The sequence below is a fragment of the Giraffa tippelskirchi genome, chromosome 11 (assembly GCF_054371585.1).
Source record: "Giraffa tippelskirchi isolate mGirTip1 chromosome 11, T2T-mGirTip1v1.2.pri, whole genome shotgun sequence".
Classification (NCBI taxonomy): Eukaryota; Metazoa; Chordata; class Mammalia; order Artiodactyla; family Giraffidae; genus Giraffa; species Giraffa tippelskirchi.
Window position 1 is genome coordinate 121,035,789 of NC_137285.1, and position 17,979 is coordinate 121,053,767.

Consider the following 17,979-nt stretch of genomic DNA (forward strand, 5'->3'; position numbering starts at 1 on the left):
TAACCCATTATTTTAGCCATTTGTTCATTAACGTGCACTTTAATGAATACAGGGTGAATAGAATAAAGGTGGGATGGGGAGTGATGTGGCTGAACATACACAAAGGACCCATGGCAAGCAAGAGCTTGTGTGTGTGCAGTGACTTAAACTTTACTCATTTATTCAGTAAAACTTACAGGTTTAATAAAAATTAAGCTAGAATAAGGAGATAAAGCTATGAATATGAAAATCTTTACCCTCAAGAAAGATAGATGATAGGCAAGTAAATGCAATAAATTCTGATACAGCCTTCCAAAAGGCTTATGTACATGGTTCTCTGGGTGTGAATAAAAAGACTCAGTCTTTTTTTTTTTCTCTTAATTTTTAAAATTTATTTATTTAGGGCTATGCTTGGTCTTCCTAGCTGCATGGACTTTCCACTATACATGATTTTCAGTTATCAGTTCAGTTCAGTCACTCAGTCATGTCCAACTCTTTGCAACCCATGGACTGTGGCACACCAGGCTCCCCTGTCCATCACCAACTCCTGGAGCTTACTCAAACTCTTGTCCATTGAGTCGGTGATGCCATCCAACCATCTCATCCTCTGTTATCCCCTTCTCCTCCTGCCTTCAATCTTTCTCAGCATCAGGGTCTTTTCCAGTGAGTCAGTTCTTTGAATCAGGTGTCCAAAGTATTGGAGTTTCAGCTTCAGCATCAGTCCTTCCAATGAATATTCAGGACTGATTTCCTTTAGGATGGACTGGTTGGATCTCCTTGCCATCCAAGGGACTCTCAAGAGTCTTCTCCAACACCACAGTTCAAAAGTGTCAATTCTTCGGCACTCAGCTTTCTTTATGGTCCAACTCTCACATCCATACATGACGACTGGAAAAACCATAGCCTTGACTAGACGGACCTTTGTTGGCAAAGTAATGTCTCTGCTTTTTAGTATGCTGTCTAGGGTGTCTATACATGATTTATATCTGAAAGTGAAAATGTTAGTCACTCAGTCATGTCCGACCCTTTGCGACCCCATGGACTATAGACTGCCAGGCTCCCCTGTCTGTGCAATTCTCTAAGCAAGAATACTGGAGTGGATTGCCATTCCCTTCTCCAGGGGATCTTTTCGATCCAGAGATTGAACCTGTGTCTCCCGCATCGCACGCAGATTCTTTATCATTTGAGCCACAAGGGAATATCTAATGGTTCTAATTTCTCTATGAAGTAAAATAACACATTATCTGTTGAGAAAGAGGAATTTGGGGATGGTGAATGTGTTTAAAAGAGAGTAGGGAAAAAAGCCAGAGAATTCCCTGGTGGTCCAGTGGTTAGGGCTCTTTGCTTTTACTACTAATGGCCTGGGTTCAATCCCTAGTCAGGCAGCTAAGATTCCACATGGTGTAGCCAAAAAAAAGTCATACAGGGAGACTGAGTTGTACAAGATCATGTTGTTGGACAATTGGGCAGTGTTGAGGATTAAGTTTAAGGCTGATGATTATGAAATTTGGGGAACACAAATATGCTTAACTAAGAAGTATTTTTCCATCATGACCTAGAGTACTTACTAGGTTTTTTAATCAAGGAATTGTATTTTGCCATTTATATATCATGGAAGCTCAGTGGAGCGAGAGCAGCAAAATATTTTAAGAGAGTAGTTGAAATGATGACTCGTAGATGTTAAACTACATAAAGAGGGATGCAAAGACACATGGATACTGAAGGAATGATAGTGACAAAGCCAGTGCTGTAGAGGCATTGAGGTTCTTAAGGAACAGATTGGTAATAGGTGACTCACATCATAGGACAGATATAAAACCATATTTGTGATTTACGAGGTTAGTCAATCTGGGGTTACAATACTTCAAAGATATGGCCCTAGAATTGGGTAGGCTGATCATCAGTAACAAAATAAATTCATCCAGCATGATGCTGTGCTACTTTGAGGGGAAAGTTTTGGGTAGGTAAAGGGCAAGGATATTAAACTTGTTGCAGATAATAGCCAGATATATATTTTCAAATAATCAAGGGAATTACAAGGAAGTCTGTGACAGATAATAATAAGAAAATAAAAAAGTTGGGTGAATGAATAGGTTGTTTCTAATAAACATTTATGCTAAATGAGTACTAAGAATGGATATCTATAGGCAGTGTGACTTACACCTTCACTTAGGAGTGTTCCTTTTAATAGTGCAAAGTATTTGTTTTTTCATTTAATACATTGAAAGGTAAGCTTTACTTTTTCTTATTTTCATTTTGTAAAGTTTGTGTTCTTTGTCTATAACGTTGTCTGATGTTCCCCAGTTTATCCTTTTGTTTTACCCTTTCTGGGTACTTTGCTTTAGATCTTTTTCATGTGAGCAACATATAATCAGATTTTATTTTAAAAGAGTTCATTGATACCTATGCTTTTAAGTATAGGAATTCAGAAATCTACATTTACAAAAGTTTTAATTTTATTTATATTATTTTTGGCTGTGCTGATCTTCGTTGCTGTGTCAGCCTTTCTCTAGTTGTGGTAAGCGGAGTCTATTCTTGTGTTGTGGAGTACCAGGCTCTAGGGCATGCAGGCTTCTGTAGTTGCAGCACATGGGCTCAGTAGTTGTGGCTCGTGGACTCTAGAGCACAGGCTTAATAGGTGTGGTGCAGGAGTTTAGATACTCCAGGGCATGTGAGATCTTCATGGACCACGGATCAGACCCATGTCTTCCGCATTGGTAGGCAGATTCTTTACCACTGAACCACAAGGGAAGCCCCAGACATCTACATTTTAAATCATAAGTGATGTGCTCAATATTACACTAATTTGCTATATGCTTTCAGTTTTCTGTTTTCTTTATGTCTAAGTCTTTTGCTATACAGATGTCATGTATATACAATTTTCCATAGACTGTATAGAGAATTTTGGTCATATACACAGGAGTCTAGGAAATGACTGCTCGAGTTTGAGCCCCAGCTCTGTGATTTCCTCACTGTGTGGCAGTGGCAAGTTACTTAACTCTCTCTGCTTCAGTTTCTATATCTTTAAAATGTGGATAACGCTTTTATCTATCTCATTGTTAAGAGGAGTATAGAAATGATTTCATGTAGAGAGCTTTAGTTTTGTGTAGTATAATGAAAGTTCTCAAAAAATGTTAACTCTTACTATGGTAGTAGTAGTGTTAGTTGCTCTGTTGTGTCTGACTCTTCCCGACCCCATGGACTGTAGTCTCCCAGGCTCCTCTGTCCATGGACTTCTCCAGATAAGAATACTGGAGTGGATTGCCATTTCCTTCTCCAAAGGAAAAGAACTCTTACTATAGAGGTTGTTTATTTGCTTTTATCTTGGCTCAGAATTTAGAATATATAAATTTTATATTTTTTCCACTAGAAATCATCTCTGTCTTTATCAAAAGCACCTTTGAAATAACTGCCTTATTAAATCCTAAGGGTGGGTTGGAGGCTGGCTACATATCTTTCTCATATTATCCTCCATGGTGAGACATTAAACACAACCTCAGAGCACATTATGGTCTGCAAATCCCAAGACTTTCTAGAGTCAGGGAAATCATTGCAACTACAATAGGGTTGGTGTGTCAAATTACAGTTCTAGGTTTATGTCTTTCGTTAAACTCTACACTCACTACCTCTTCTCAATTCTTCTCATCTAACAGAGTATTAAAGAAGTCACCTGAGGTAGAGCATTGTTGTCTGTGGACTTTAATGTTCTTGGCTCTGCCAGTTACTAAAGATGAGATCTTGGGTACTATAGCACTCAGAGTTTTAGTTTCTGTTAAAAGAAAATTAGGAGAATAAAAATAATCTCAGACAATTGTTCTAAATGAGGTAATACTTTATGAGACTGGTCTATGGGAGGAGTCTGTCATGATAAATTGCCTCCTATTTTTCCAGTTGAAATGCCTTACTTTTTGGGACTTTCCTGGTGGCACAATATATAAGAATCCTCCTGCCAATGCAGAGGACACATGTTTGATCCCTGGTCTGGGAAGATTCCACATGCCTTGGAGCAACTAAGCCCATGTGCCACAACTATTGACCTTGGGCTCTAGAGCCCAGGAACCGCAAATACTGAGCCCACATGCTGCAAATACCAAAGCCCGTGCACCTTAGATCCCATGGTCCACAACAAGAGAAGCGACCGCAATGAGAAGCCCATGCACCACAGCTAGGAGTAGCCCCCATTTGCCACAACTAAAGAAAGCCCATGAGCAGCCACAACTAAAGAAAGACTGTGAGCAGCAACAAAGAGCCAGCACAGCCCAAAATAAAAAATAAGTAAATAATTTTTTAATAATGCCTTACTTTTCTAATTTTCTTTTTTCTCAGATTATAGTTAGATTATTTTTCTCTATACTCATATCTATACAGCAACACATTATATTAACCTAGGGAAAACTCAGTCATTAAAACTGAAACAGCATTTTATGCAGTTTGAAGAAGACTTTGGAGAGACCTGGTGCTTAGTATCAGGAGTACTAGTATTTTAGACTCTTTTTAGAGAAGATAAGCATTGCTCTTAATAGCAAAGGGAGGTTGTTTCTTGGCATATGTTAATTATATACAATTTGTTTTAGGACACAGAACCTGTTAATCAGATTTCAATGGCCACATACAACCTAACTGGCTACAGCATGGGTGCCTTTACCCTTTTGGGCATCCCTGGACTTGAGCAGTACCACGTCTGGATCAGCATCCCCTTCTGCCTCATCTACCTTGTGGCCATTGTGGGTAATAGTATCCTTCTCTACCTCATTGCAATGGAGCACAGTCTTCATGCACCCATGTTCTTTTTCCTTTCCATGCTGGCTATTACTGATCTTATACTGTCTACCACCTGTGTTCCAAAATCTCTGAGCATCTTCTGGTTTGGTCCCCAGGAAATCAGCTTTCCTGGCTGTCTCACACAATTATTCTTTCTGCACTACAGCTTTGTTCTGGACTCAGCTATACTGCTGGCCATGGCATTTGACCGCTATGTGGCCATTTGTTCACCCTTGAGATACACCACTAGTCTGACCCCCAGGAACATTGTCAAAATTGCTGTAGGGATCTCCTTCAGAAGCTTCTGTGTTTTTGTCCCATGTGTTTTCCTTGTAAATCATCTACCCTTCTGCAGGACACATAACATCCCTCACACATACTGCGAGCACATAGGTGTTGCTCGACTAGCCTGTGCTGACATCTCCATCAATATCTGGTATGGGTTTTGTGTTCCCATCATGACAGTGATTATAGATGTGATTCTAATTGCTGTCTCCTACATTCTTATCCTCTGTGCTGTATTTCGCCTCCCTTCTCAGGATGCTCGCCAGAAGGCCCTAGGCACCTGTGGTTCCCACATCTGTGTCATCCTAATGTTCTATATACCAGCGTTCTTCTCCATCCTTGCACATCGCTTTGGACACAATGTCCCTCGGACCTTTCACATTGTGTTTGCCAACCTCTATGTTATCATCCCACCTGCACTCAACCCTATCGTCTACGGAGTAAAGACTAAGCAGATACGAGAGAAAGTCATTCTTCTGCTCTTACCTAAGAGGTCCTATTGATACATGCCTGAAGTCTAGGGGGCAGGGGCAAGTCCCTAGTCCACCTTAAAGACTAAATCTGTCACTTTGACCCCAGAGAAGGGACTGATAAAAAAGTTTTTTATTAATCAAAAGTGTGATATTTTGTTTCTTTATTATTTTAGGCAGAAATCTTCTCTGCCATTCCAGTTACAAAAACCAAATTTTTAGTCTAGGAAATGTTTTGATTTTAGGAATCAAAAAAAATTCAATTTCTTTTTATTTCTTCAAGCTGATTATAAAACTTTAAATGAAAATAATAAAATAATCAGCATCTTTTTTTCTCTATAAAGATATTTTTAAAGAATCTGATTTTTTTCAGATTTATATATCATAGTAGTTTCTACAACTTGCAGAGCAAAGGACTTCTACCATGATGACTCTGCGAGGTTCTGGATTTTTAGTTTGGATACTTCAGTCCATTTCTGGATGGCATCAAGTATGGATTCTGGCATGTTCTTGGTGCATAAGCAATGTTTATCTAGAAAAAATGGCGAATAATCATGAATGACTAAATTGAGAGTGCAGATGTTTATTTTAGATCAAGGGAGAAGGTGATGATGAAACCCAAAGCTCATTTTTCACTCAGTCTCATGAAAAAACCAAGCAAGTTGGGATGGGTACAGTCCTCTAAGTAGGAATATACAGAGGAAGCTTAATTCCCACTGCCAATAAGATGAAAAAGCATGTACAGATTAAGATGTGTTTTGAAACTTGACCAATCAGAAACATTGCTAGCTCTGAGTCTCTTCTTCATTCTTATATCCCAAACTAAATGTAGTCTGATGCCAAAAATGTATCTCTGTTTATATTATTCATCATCTTTTCAATTGCAGTATGCTTAATTTGGTTATAGTGAGTCATTCAGTCACTAAATCAGTCAAGGAATAACTATTTTTGGTGTTTGATGGGTGCCAATGGTAGCTGATGTCTGATATCCTCCCATATTTACTGTGACCTTAAATCCTACTGCTTTTTGTAGACAACTTCTAGATTCATCAGTCGAGAGTGAGCATTCCTTCCCCTTACCACAGAGGGTCAAACACTCATCACTCTTCATCTGAATCAAAATATCAGAGTTCTACATGGTTTCTCAAATTCTAGATTGCGTTCTCACCTTGATGTTACCCCTTCACTCACATGTCACTAGATTTACATTTCTATGTAATTCTCAACATAGAATTTTAGTATGAAAGATACACTCTTTGGACTCAGAGACTCAAGTTTGCATGTTCTTTTTACTATGGGACACAGGCACATATGTTGTTTCCAAAATTATTTGCAGAATAAAAATACTATGAAGTATAAGTAGCAGAGAAAGTAAAGGTAAAATGAAAAAAACCAGAGAAAGATATTTTTTAAAAAATAAAAAAGATAGCTAATACAGTTTCCATATACCATGAATTCCCATTCTCTTATTGCACATGGGTCAAGAATTCAGTTCTAGGTTATGTGAGAGTTAAGCATGATTTAGTTGCATAATTCACAGTGTCTATAAATTACAAGCCAGTCAAGTGTTCAGAGAAGTAAAACTACTTACTTCTGAAAGGAAGAGCAGAAAGCAGTATCTTCAGAGACTTCTTAGAGAAAAGGCACCAAGTTATGTAATTAATCACATTTTTTTTGAATATGTAATTTCATGGAATTCTTCAGTCCCTTATTCCAGTACAGATCATTAGAACACCTTAACTTACCATTTAATAATAGCTAAAAATTTAGTGAGGACGTAATATAATGCTAGTCTCTTTAAGCCTGGTTTAGTCCATATATTCTGGGGCATTCAGAGTACTAAGTGGACACTGCTACTGCTGCTGCTGCTGCTGCTGCTAAGTGGCTTCAGTCGTGTCCGACTCTGTGCAACCCCATAGACGGCAGCCCACCAGCCTCCCCCGTCCCTGGGATTCTCCAGGAAAGAACAATGGAGTGGGTTGCCATTTCCTTCTCCAATGCACGAAAGTGAAAAGTGAAAGTGAAGTCGCTCAGTCGTGTCCGACTCTTAGCGACCCCATGGACTGTAGCCTACCAGGCTCCTCCGTCCATGGGATTTCCCAGGCAAGAGTACTGGAGTGGGGTGCCATTGCTAGCAATCATTATTCATTCATTCAACAATGTTTAGCAAAATGCTTGACACAAAATTTAATATCTGAAACACTGAGCTAGGTATTGTTTTCATCATATTGAACAAAATCAATATGTTCCCCATTTAGTGGAAATTGTAATCCAGTGATGGAAACAAGCCTCGATCATATAAACACCCAAATGAACATGTAATTTCAGATTGCATTAGGTTTTAAAACGGACAGAAACTAACCCAAATGTTAAAAGCAGTGCCTTTGGAGAGAGACTATCAAAGGAAAGCAGCTTCAAATTAGGCTTTTTGGAAGGCCCTACCTGAAAGAAATAAAATTTTCTCTAAGAACAATGAGAATCATGAGAAGTCAGGCAAGCAGGGGAAGGTGGATGGCATGATTTAAGCAGAGGAGGTGAAATATCTGTACACTGAAAACTATAAAACATTGATAAAAGTAATGAAGACACAAACACCAGTTTCCCCATTACCCAAAAGTAGAACATTTCTATAAAACTTTGCATAAGCCAAAATGACTTAAAGCAAAAATTACCTTAAGACACATCTTGCCAACAGATACATTAAAATAAGTTGAGATACAGCATAGCTGCTCACTGACACAGTTCAAAGTTATGATGACTTGATGCTGAGATACTGAAGAGTAATTCCTGGGAAAGGAGATTGGTAGTATCACTCTGGCTGCTCTGGGCGTGCACTGTTCTATAATATCTGGTTGCAAAACAAAAATGTTGAACATGATTCTTGCTTTTCACTTTTCTTTTCACAATACAATAGTTCTCTTCAGACTTCTTTCAGTTAATGAAAATAGTTACTAAAGTAAGTCTTTTGTAAAAGTAAAGGGGTATGAAGCAAACTTTCAAAAAGTGAGGAATACCTGTAAATGGAAAGATATCTTATATTCTTGCATGGGGAGAATGAATATTGTTAAAGTCTTCATGCAACCCAAAGCCATCTGCAGATTCAATACAATCTTTATCAAGATTCTAATGGCATTTTTCAGAAATATACGAAAAATCATCCTAAAATTTGTATGAAACCACAAAAGACCTGAAGAGCCGAAGCAATCTAAAGAAGGAAGAACAAAGCTGGAGACAACACAATTCCTGATTTCAAACTATAAAGCAATAATAATCAAAACTGTACAGTAATTATAGAATGGTACAAAAACAGACACATGGATTAATTGAACAGATAAGAAAGCCAAGAAATAAGTCCTTGCATATATGGTCCACAAGGGCACCAATAGAGAAAGGATGTTGCTGTTATTGTTTAGTGGCTAAGTCATGTCCATCTCTTGAGACCTCATGTAATACAGCCCGCTGGGCTCCTCTGTCCATGGGATTTTCCAGGCAAGAATACTGGAGTGGGTTGCCATTTCCTCCTTCAGAGCATCTTCCTGACCCAGGGATTGAACCTGCCTCTCCTGTGTCTCCTGCATGAGCTGGCAGATTCTTTACAGCTGTGCCACCAGGGAAAGGATAGTCTGTTTAATAAATGGTATTGGAAAAACAATATCCACAAGCAAAATAATAAAACTGGATTCTGATATTAAATCATTCACAAAACTGAACTCAAAATAGATTGTTTTAAACGTATGAGCATAAATTATAAAATTCCTAGTAGCAAACATAGGGAAAAAGCACTTGTACATTTATCTTGACAATGGTTTTTTGGATGATAGCCAAAGCACAGGTAAAATTGGCAAAAATAAATAAGTGAGATTACACACACACAATGAAATATTGTTCAGCCACAAGAAAGAAGAAAATTTTACCATTTGTGATCTACACAGATGAAAGGTGTTGCGCTAAGTGAAATTAGCCATACAGAAAAAGAGAAAAATACTGTGTGGTTTCACTTATATGTGAAATAATTTTTTTTTTCTTTAAGTTGAACACATAGAAACAGAGAGTTACAGTGGGGATTGGGGGCATGGGGGGGATGTTGATCAAAGGGTTCAAAGTTTCAGTTATAAGCTTGTATATAAACAAGCTCTGGAGATCTAACGTGCAATATTATGACTGTAGTTAATATACTGTATTGTATACTTGAATTTTGCTAAGGGAGTAAGCTGTAAATATTTTCACCACACACACACACACACACACATACATACACACAAATATGTAACATTATGGATGTGTTAATTAACTTGATTGTGGTAAATACTTAATAATGTATATTATATCAAGCTACCATGATATATACTTCAAATATATACAATATGTTTTTGGCCACATGGCACAGCTTGCTGGATTTTAGTTCCCCAACCAGATTGAACCTGGGCCATGGCAGTGAAAGCCCAGAGTCCTAACAAGTGGACCACTAAGGACTTCCCTAAATATGTACAATTTTATTTGTCAACTATACCTGAACAAAACTGGGAAAAAGGAAAAGTAGACATTTATGGATGAATAAACTTGCTTATTATTTTTATGTCATACATAAAATATATGCTTGTTTTTTGAAAAAACAAAAGGGATTAGTGTGTATAAAGACACAGTTGAAAAAAGGCTCAGCGTTTTAAAGGAACTGGAAACTGATGGGGGTGGGGTGGGTGTAGGTAGAGGGAATAACAAAAAGTGAGACTGCAGAAGATAGAAAAATCCAGATCATTTCAGAAGTTTGTTTAATATTCTAATAAAAATGTAAAGCTATAGGAATTTTAAGTAAGGTGGCAACAAAGCCCCAAATTGTATTATAAAACATTATATATAAATCTTTTGTTTTAATGATGGAGTTTGTGATAGTTTTGAGGGAGGAATGGAGGCGGAGGTCACCGGATAAAACAGCCACCCATTCTCATGCACTATAACCCTGGATGTGGGCATCGTTTGTGACCAAAGAAAAACCTACCCCCTTCAGTAGCCTGATGAAAAGGCACAGCCAATGTCAATTAGAAACAACCCAATAGAATACCTGTCTCTGGGGCTGAGTCCTTGTGAAATAACTCTGATTCACAGAGTTATTTTGTTGTACAAAATAGCTAAGTGGGAGTCCAAGTAATTGATAGGGGCCAAAATTAACATGTAAAAAATAATAAAACAGGATAAGGAAATTTCCACTTTCATTTAATTGCTTAATCTCTTAATCATTTAAAAAAAGAGTAACACAATTTCAAGTTAAAGAAATTGTTAATGTATGATAGTAATTAACTTTTGGAGACTTTCATTTTAAAATAGTTGATTTGTACTCCTGTAAGTAGCAGGATCAGTTATCTATTAAGGCAGCTCTCCTAGATCATGCTAACAGAACCGTAAGATTTGTATGTAAAATAATAGTTGGTGTTTTGCTGTTATTTAAGTTGGGATAAAGGATGGGATGTAATTCAAATTTTTAGGGTGTGAATTATAAATAAGGAGGGCAGGGACACCAGAGTATATTCCTATTTTAATTCAGTAAAAATCAATAACTGATTCACTAGAAAACTCTTTTTATTACATCAGGTTATGGAAACATTAAGTTGTAAGTTCTACATAACATTTTGTAAGGACCAAGTGTTCATATAAAACTCACTTAATCTACCTATAAACAGTTCTTTTGCACTTAATGAATAGCCAGAAATGACAGTTGTCTTCATAAAGGTACAGATGACACCAAAGGTAAGATTTGGAATTTTCGGTGACTTTAACGTACATACTTTTCTTATATGAATTCTGGTTCAAGAAAATTCGACTTACAGTACCTCAGAGAAAACTCTGGTAGGCATTTGACTGATGTTTTCAATAGTCTTTCAATGTTATATATAAAAAAATAGCCATTGAAAATGGAATTATTTGTACTCAGTGTCCAACCAGAAGGAAACCTGCGTAGGGATGAGATAAAAGCAAAGATATGAGCAATTTTAAAGTTCACTTGCAGAGTTATTGCTGAATATCTTTGTAAACTTAAGACAGAAAGACTAGATTCACCAAACTCAGGAAAATTGACCTGGCCCTTAGAGTTGTAGGAGAAACGCCTCCTAGTTCTAAATTGAGATCTGAGCCCCGAGAATGCCTGACAGTATCAACAGGCAGATCTAAGGAAGACAGAGTGAGAATGGATTCAGAAGATGTTTAAGAGGAAACAGTATTATACAATAATTTGGTTAAAAAATTCATGTAAGTAGAGAGGTGTGACAATTGCAGAGCTTAGGAACATTGAAAGGAATAGGTTGGGGATGTTACAAATGCAGTCTGGGACATAATAGTTTTGAATCTAAAGTGGGATATTTAGCCAAAGAAGTTCCAAATAGGATGCCCTCTTTGATACTCAAAAACCATCCTCATGTTGTCCTCATGTTGTAGTTTCGACCAACTTTCCTGTGTTCCAGTTTTTATGCTCTCATCTACGTATATATGGGTTCTCCGGGAGGAAATAAAAGGCTCAAAAATTCATTGTAGAGTTTAGGAATGCAGATCCTGGGGCCTCACTCTGAAAAGCTGTGTTAGATTACCTGAAGTGAGCCATCTCATCCTTCCAACAGGTCCACTGTGAGTCCGCCACTGTGCTAAGCATTTTCACAGGCACTGTCCCTCTTTTTTGTCCTAATCTGTCAATCTTTAAACGAGATCTTCTGATCTTGGATTTCCTCGCCAAGATCTTAGAGGCCATACATGCTCAGCTGGGGACTCTTTGTGAGCTCATGAACTGTATGTAACCTGCCAAGCCCCTCTATTTAATGGGATTTCCTAGGCAACAGTACTGGAGTGGGTTGCCGTTTCCTTCTCTAGGGGATCTTTCCAACCCACAGATCGAACCTGGGTCTCCTGCTTTGGCATTGGCAGGCAGATTCTTTATCACTGAGCCACCAAGAAAGCCATAATCTTGAGAAGTAGGGACTATATTAGATGTCAATTTTCTATTCAAAGTCATTTATATGGTTAGGGCATGACCTCGAAACCTAGGTGGTCTGATCGGTGGACACACATGGCCACATACCCATAGGCACAGAGCTCACATGCAAATGTAACAACAAAAACATACCCTGAGGCAGTGTTAGCTCGCAGACCCAGGTAGGGTTAATATAGTCTCCTTTATACTCTCCCCTTGAGAGTGAGGAGAGAAGGTGTTAGAGTCCCTCAGGCCCTAATTTTTTACCTCTTCCCCTCATTGAACAACGACCAGGAAAAAATAAATAAATAGGGAGATCAACCTGTCTCTCAGTCCTTTCCTTCCTCCTCCACTTTTTTCTTTGGCTTATGTGTCTGGTCCTCTTGTAGATTTTCTGTGTGTCTATCACCATAATCTTTCTTCTCTCCATTTGACCCAATAACCAAACTTGGTGAGTGTTGGTTATTTCAAGGGGGTTGGTTGGAATTAGGAGAGAAAGATAGAGTGAATGAAAAGCTCAGGGTTCCATTTTCTAGGAGTCACAGACCAAGCACTACAACTTTCTTTCCCAAGCAACTCAGATTTTTAAGCTGGGTTTATGGTCTCCTGTACTTGGATATATGCTCTAAATGATTAGAACAGATAAACATCTGGATTAAGAATGGCTATGGTAAGTGCTGTTCAGGCAACTTCTGTTAGATATGTGCAAGGACCCACAGCCCTAACTTGAGAAGTAGTTTTAAGTGTTTGGATACTCTTGTTAGTTTTTATGCATCTGTCTATTTCTGTTTTCTTCTTCACTGTGTGATCTGACTGTTGGGGATAGTCCGGGTGATATAAAATATAATCCAATAAAAAAGTAAATCTTATTGTATGCTTACTATGTGTCAGACACTGGACTAAGGAGTGGTTTGAAGGGCATGTCTCATTTTGTCCTAAAAGTAACAAAGAATTAGAGATATTAGGCCCTTTTCAAAAATGAGGAATCCAATGATCACATAATTCAACTAAGTTTGCCCAAGTTCACACAGCTAGAAAATTATGAAATTGTGATTAAAACCTTCTGGTTCTACTGCCACTCTGTGCCAATATGCTATTGAAATAATATGGGTACATGTATGTGTGTGTGTGTGTATCTATCATAATCACATTTAGTCAAATCAATACTGATTATATCTTCTAATATCTAGTTTGTGTTCAAATTTCACCAATTATATGTTACCTCCTAGTTCTGGTTTATTTAAATAGAATTCAATCAAGAACTGCATTTGCTTGTGCATTCCCTTAAATTTATTTGACTTTAGAAAAGTATTTTCCTCCTCCAAGTACCCAACACTTGTAATGGCACTGACATGTTGAGAAGACCAGGCTGTTTGGTAGATTGCCCCACATTGTAGGTTTGTCTGAGCTGTGAAACGACAAGCCTCAGAACTAACTTTGTGTGCCCGTGTGTGTGTCTGTAAATGTTTCTGAGTGACTGTAGAAACATCTGTTGTGTTTGAGTTCCTGAAAATATAAAAACTAGAGAAGACCTTTCCTCACACATGTCTGAAGAAAAGATGATTTCAGACCAGCTGGAAGAGCGGTGATTCAGAGTATATGGTTTCCGGGTGCTGGTACCATGTATTGTTTGAGTATGTGAGCAGCACAGAAGAGGGATTTTCAACACAAAGTCTGCATAACCTAATTAAATCTCTACCATTGGCAATAGGTGAGTTTTAGGCCTCCAGTGGATAAGAGAGCTGGGTGAAGGTGGTGGCAGAGAACGCACACACTTAGCATATAAGGGGTTGGTCTGTGGGCCACTGTCTGAACTCTGCACTGTGTTCTCAGAACCCAGAACATATGAATTCCAGAGACACTAGAGGAGAGTTTGAGTTTCTATAAGAAGTGTAATTTTGTTTATAGATAAGGGAAGGTCAGAAAGAACAGAACACCTTATTTTTCTTTGGCAAAAGCAGAACAGTGAAGACACCAAGTGCTGGCTTGGGAGATGGAAGGTATGGTGAACTGGGCCTAAGAATGTGGTAAAAAGTGCCTGTAGGGATAAAGCTGAGCATGAGTTTTGACCTTGTCAGGTCAGGAGTCTGAGGCATGTGGCTATCACAAGCTTCCTCTTAGTGCTGATCCTGGAAGTCCCTGGCCTTGCTGTGTGGTTAGTTACCTCTAGAATAGAAATCATTTGCCACGTAGATGCATTACTGGATCAGGAAGGTTGAAGAACCTAGTATTTTTTTTGTGCGTAATGTTCATTTGTTCATTAATAATAATTTGAACAGCTGAGTCACAAACATCTTTGTCCTGCAAACAGTGGGAGTCTACGGCTGACCCGCCAACTTCTCTGCTCTCCTCTCCTGGCCTCAATGGAACAGATCATCTTTATTTCCACCTGGGAAGTGAATCAATTTTTATTCTATCTTTAAAGATTATAATCCATTTACAGTTATTACAAAATATTGGCTATATGGGGACTTCCCTGTTGGTCCAGTGGCTAAGACTTCGCTTTCCAATGCAGTGAATGTGGGTTTGATCCTTGGTCCAGAACTAAGATTCCACATGCCTCTCAGCCAAAAAACCAAAACAGAACAGAAGCAATATTGTAACAAACTAAAAACTTAAAAAATGGTCCACATAAGAAAAAATATTGGCTATTTTTTCCAGATTGTACAATATATCTTGTAACCTCTTATACCCAATAGCTTGTACCTCTCACTCCCCAACCATTATATTGCCCTTTCTCCTACTTCTCCACACTGGTAACCATTGGCTTCTTCTCTATATATGTGAGCCTGCTTCTTTTTTATTATATTCACAGCTTTGTTGTATTTTTTAAGCTCCACATATAAGTGATATCATACGGTGTTTGTCTTTCTCAGTCTGACTTATTTCACTTAGAATAGCACCTTCCAAGCCCATCCATGTTGCTTCAAATAGCAAAATTTCGAGGACCTACTCCTTAAAAGATTTATTCCCAGAGTAAAGACTTTGGTAATTTACAAAGAAAATGGCAATGATACAATCCATTTATGCAGTATTTTTTATATTATCCTTGGTGTTTGTTATAGCTGTGTATAGTGCGTGCATATGAGTGTATATGTGTAGTAATGTGCAGATATGTGTATGTTTGTGTGAGAGAGAGTGGGGAAGAGGGATTTCAGGTTTGTATAAGATTATATGTGGGTAAATATATGATGGTAAAATGTATGACAGAATGTGAGTATAGATCAAGGCATTCTTGAAATTTTAAGTACTAAGTATGTGTGTATCTAAGAGAGTATATGTTCTGCATTTGATAAGTCTATCAAATAGAATATGAATTTACAAAGAAATAATTCTTTAGGATAGAAATCTTGATCAAAACTGTTATTAACTCCAAAGCATTAGGTTAGTATAAAGCTGTAGAATTTACTGAGTTCTGGAAAACAGTGTTTTTGGAGGAATAAGAATCCGTGAGCTCAACTGTATGGGATTTTAAAATTTAAATTTAAGTTGCACCTGTTTCTCAGCATAGTATAGGAACTCAGACGGTGTTGGCTAACCTGAATTAGGATTTTGAATGGAAAAAAGTGATGTGGACTTCACAAATTGAAGAAGCACAGTCACCATGAAGCTTGAAAAGAGTGAATAATTGCCTGGGACAATGACAGAAGGAGTTGATATTAACTAACGATGTCCATGCATGCCTGCTAAGTTGCTTCAGTTGTGTCTGATTCCGTGTGACCCTATGGACTGTAGCCCACCAGGCTCCTCTGTCCATGGGATTCACCAGGCCAGAATATTGGAGCGGATTGCCATGCCCTCCTCCAGGGGATCTTCCCAGCTCAGGGATCGAACCTGGATCTCTTAAGTCTCTGGCATTGGCAGTCGACTTCTTTGCCACTAGTGACCCCTGGGAATCCCTTAATGATGTCCATAAAGTCATGTAAGCTATAATCCACCAACTCTTGGAAAAATATGTCCTGTAAATTGGTAGTTTGTAATAGAGGTACACTGCATAATCAAAAGAATGATTGATGCCAATATGGAAAACTGCCTGGAAAAGCTGTATAAATCATCAGACATGGCCAGAGTAAATAAGATAGTCTCTTTAGGAAAAGTAACTGTATGTTGCAATATATATGAGACTGTGTGATTTATGCATGTTACCTGCCAACTTCCTAACAATCTTTCTTCACTACAAAGGTATCTCACTTTGAATTATAATTAGACAGTCACTTTATTTTTTGGGATATATAATGAGCTGTTGGAAGTGAGAGTGATTCAAGTGAGCCTAACATTTATCACCCTCTGTCCTCAGAAACTGGGACTTGGGCCATCCTGGTCTGCCATGGTCCTTTTCAACCTGAGCAGTTACAACCCAGGACCCTTCATTCTGGTGGGGATCCCAGGCCTGGAACAAGCCCATGTGTGGATTGGGATTCCCTTCTGTATCATCTATATTGTAGCCATCGTGGGAAACTGCATCCTTCTCTACCTAATCTTGGTGGAGCGTAGCCTTCATGAACCCATGTTCTTCTTTCTCTCCATGCTGGCTATGACCGACCTCACCTTGTCCACAGTTGGTGTTCCTAAAACACTCAGTATCTTTTGGCTTGGGGCTCGAGAGATCACATTCCCAGGGTGCCTCACACAAGTGTTCTTCCTCCACTATAGCTTTGTCCTGGATTCAGCCATCTTGATGGCCATGGCATTTGACCGCTATGTGGCCATCTGTTCTCCCTTGAGATACAACACTATCTTGACCCCCAAGACCATCATCAGGATTGTGGTGGGAATCTCCTTTCGTAGTTTCTGCATCATCTTGCCAGTTGTATTCTTGCTCACACGACTGCCTTTCTGTAGGACACGCATCATACCGCACACATATTGTGAGCACATAGGTGTTGCCCGGCTCGCCTGTGTGGACATCTCCATCAACATCTGGTATGGCTTTTGCGTTCCCATCATGACAGTCATCTCAGATGTGATCCTCATTGCCGTTTCTTACACACTCATCCTTTGTGCTGTCTTCTGCCTCCCCTCCCAAGAAGCCCGACAGAAGGCCCTGGGCACCTGTGGTTCTCATGTCTGTGTCATCCTCATGTTTTATACACCTGCCTTTTTCTCCATCCTTGCTCACCGCTTTGGACACAATGTCTCCCACACTTTCCACATCCTGTTTGCCAACCTCTACATTGTTATCCCCCCTGCACTCAACCCCATTGTTTATGGCGTGAAGACCAAGCAGATCAGAGAAAAGGTCATCATTTTATTTTATAACAAGGGTACATTATAATGTTTCACTGTGCAATGGAAAAGTTAGGAGAAGTTTTTAACATATATTAATGTGTAAGAACTTTTTAAAAAGGCAAATGTTATTTAAAGTAAGAACAGTCTACAAGTGATTTTGTGTTTTATGACTGTTATGATTTATATGAAAGAAAGATTTTTATGTATTAAAAAACTCCTTGATGACATGATTGTTTTTGGAATATGAAATTGCGCAGGATACAATCTAGAAGAAGGAGGGGAAAACAGAGTGCTGAGTTAATC

The 17,979-nt window shown here is 38.5% G+C and overlaps 2 protein-coding genes across 2 annotated transcripts; both read left to right on the forward strand.

Annotated features, from left to right (window-relative positions):
• Positions 1-4,580: 4,580 nt before the first annotated feature.
• Positions 4,581-5,528, forward strand: LOC145525646 (olfactory receptor 52H1-like). The gene has a single exon (XM_081539170.1). The coding sequence runs from the start codon at positions 4,581-4,583 to the stop codon at positions 5,526-5,528; it is 948 nt and encodes a 315-aa protein (XP_081395296.1).
• An 11,246-nt stretch (positions 5,529-16,774) lies between these two features.
• On the forward strand, positions 16,775-17,722 carry LOC145526338 (olfactory receptor 52H1). Its single transcript, XM_081541779.1, has one exon. It carries the CDS (start codon positions 16,775-16,777, stop codon positions 17,720-17,722), a length of 948 nt encoding a protein of 315 aa, XP_081397905.1.
• The last annotated feature ends 257 nt before the right edge of the window (positions 17,723-17,979 follow it).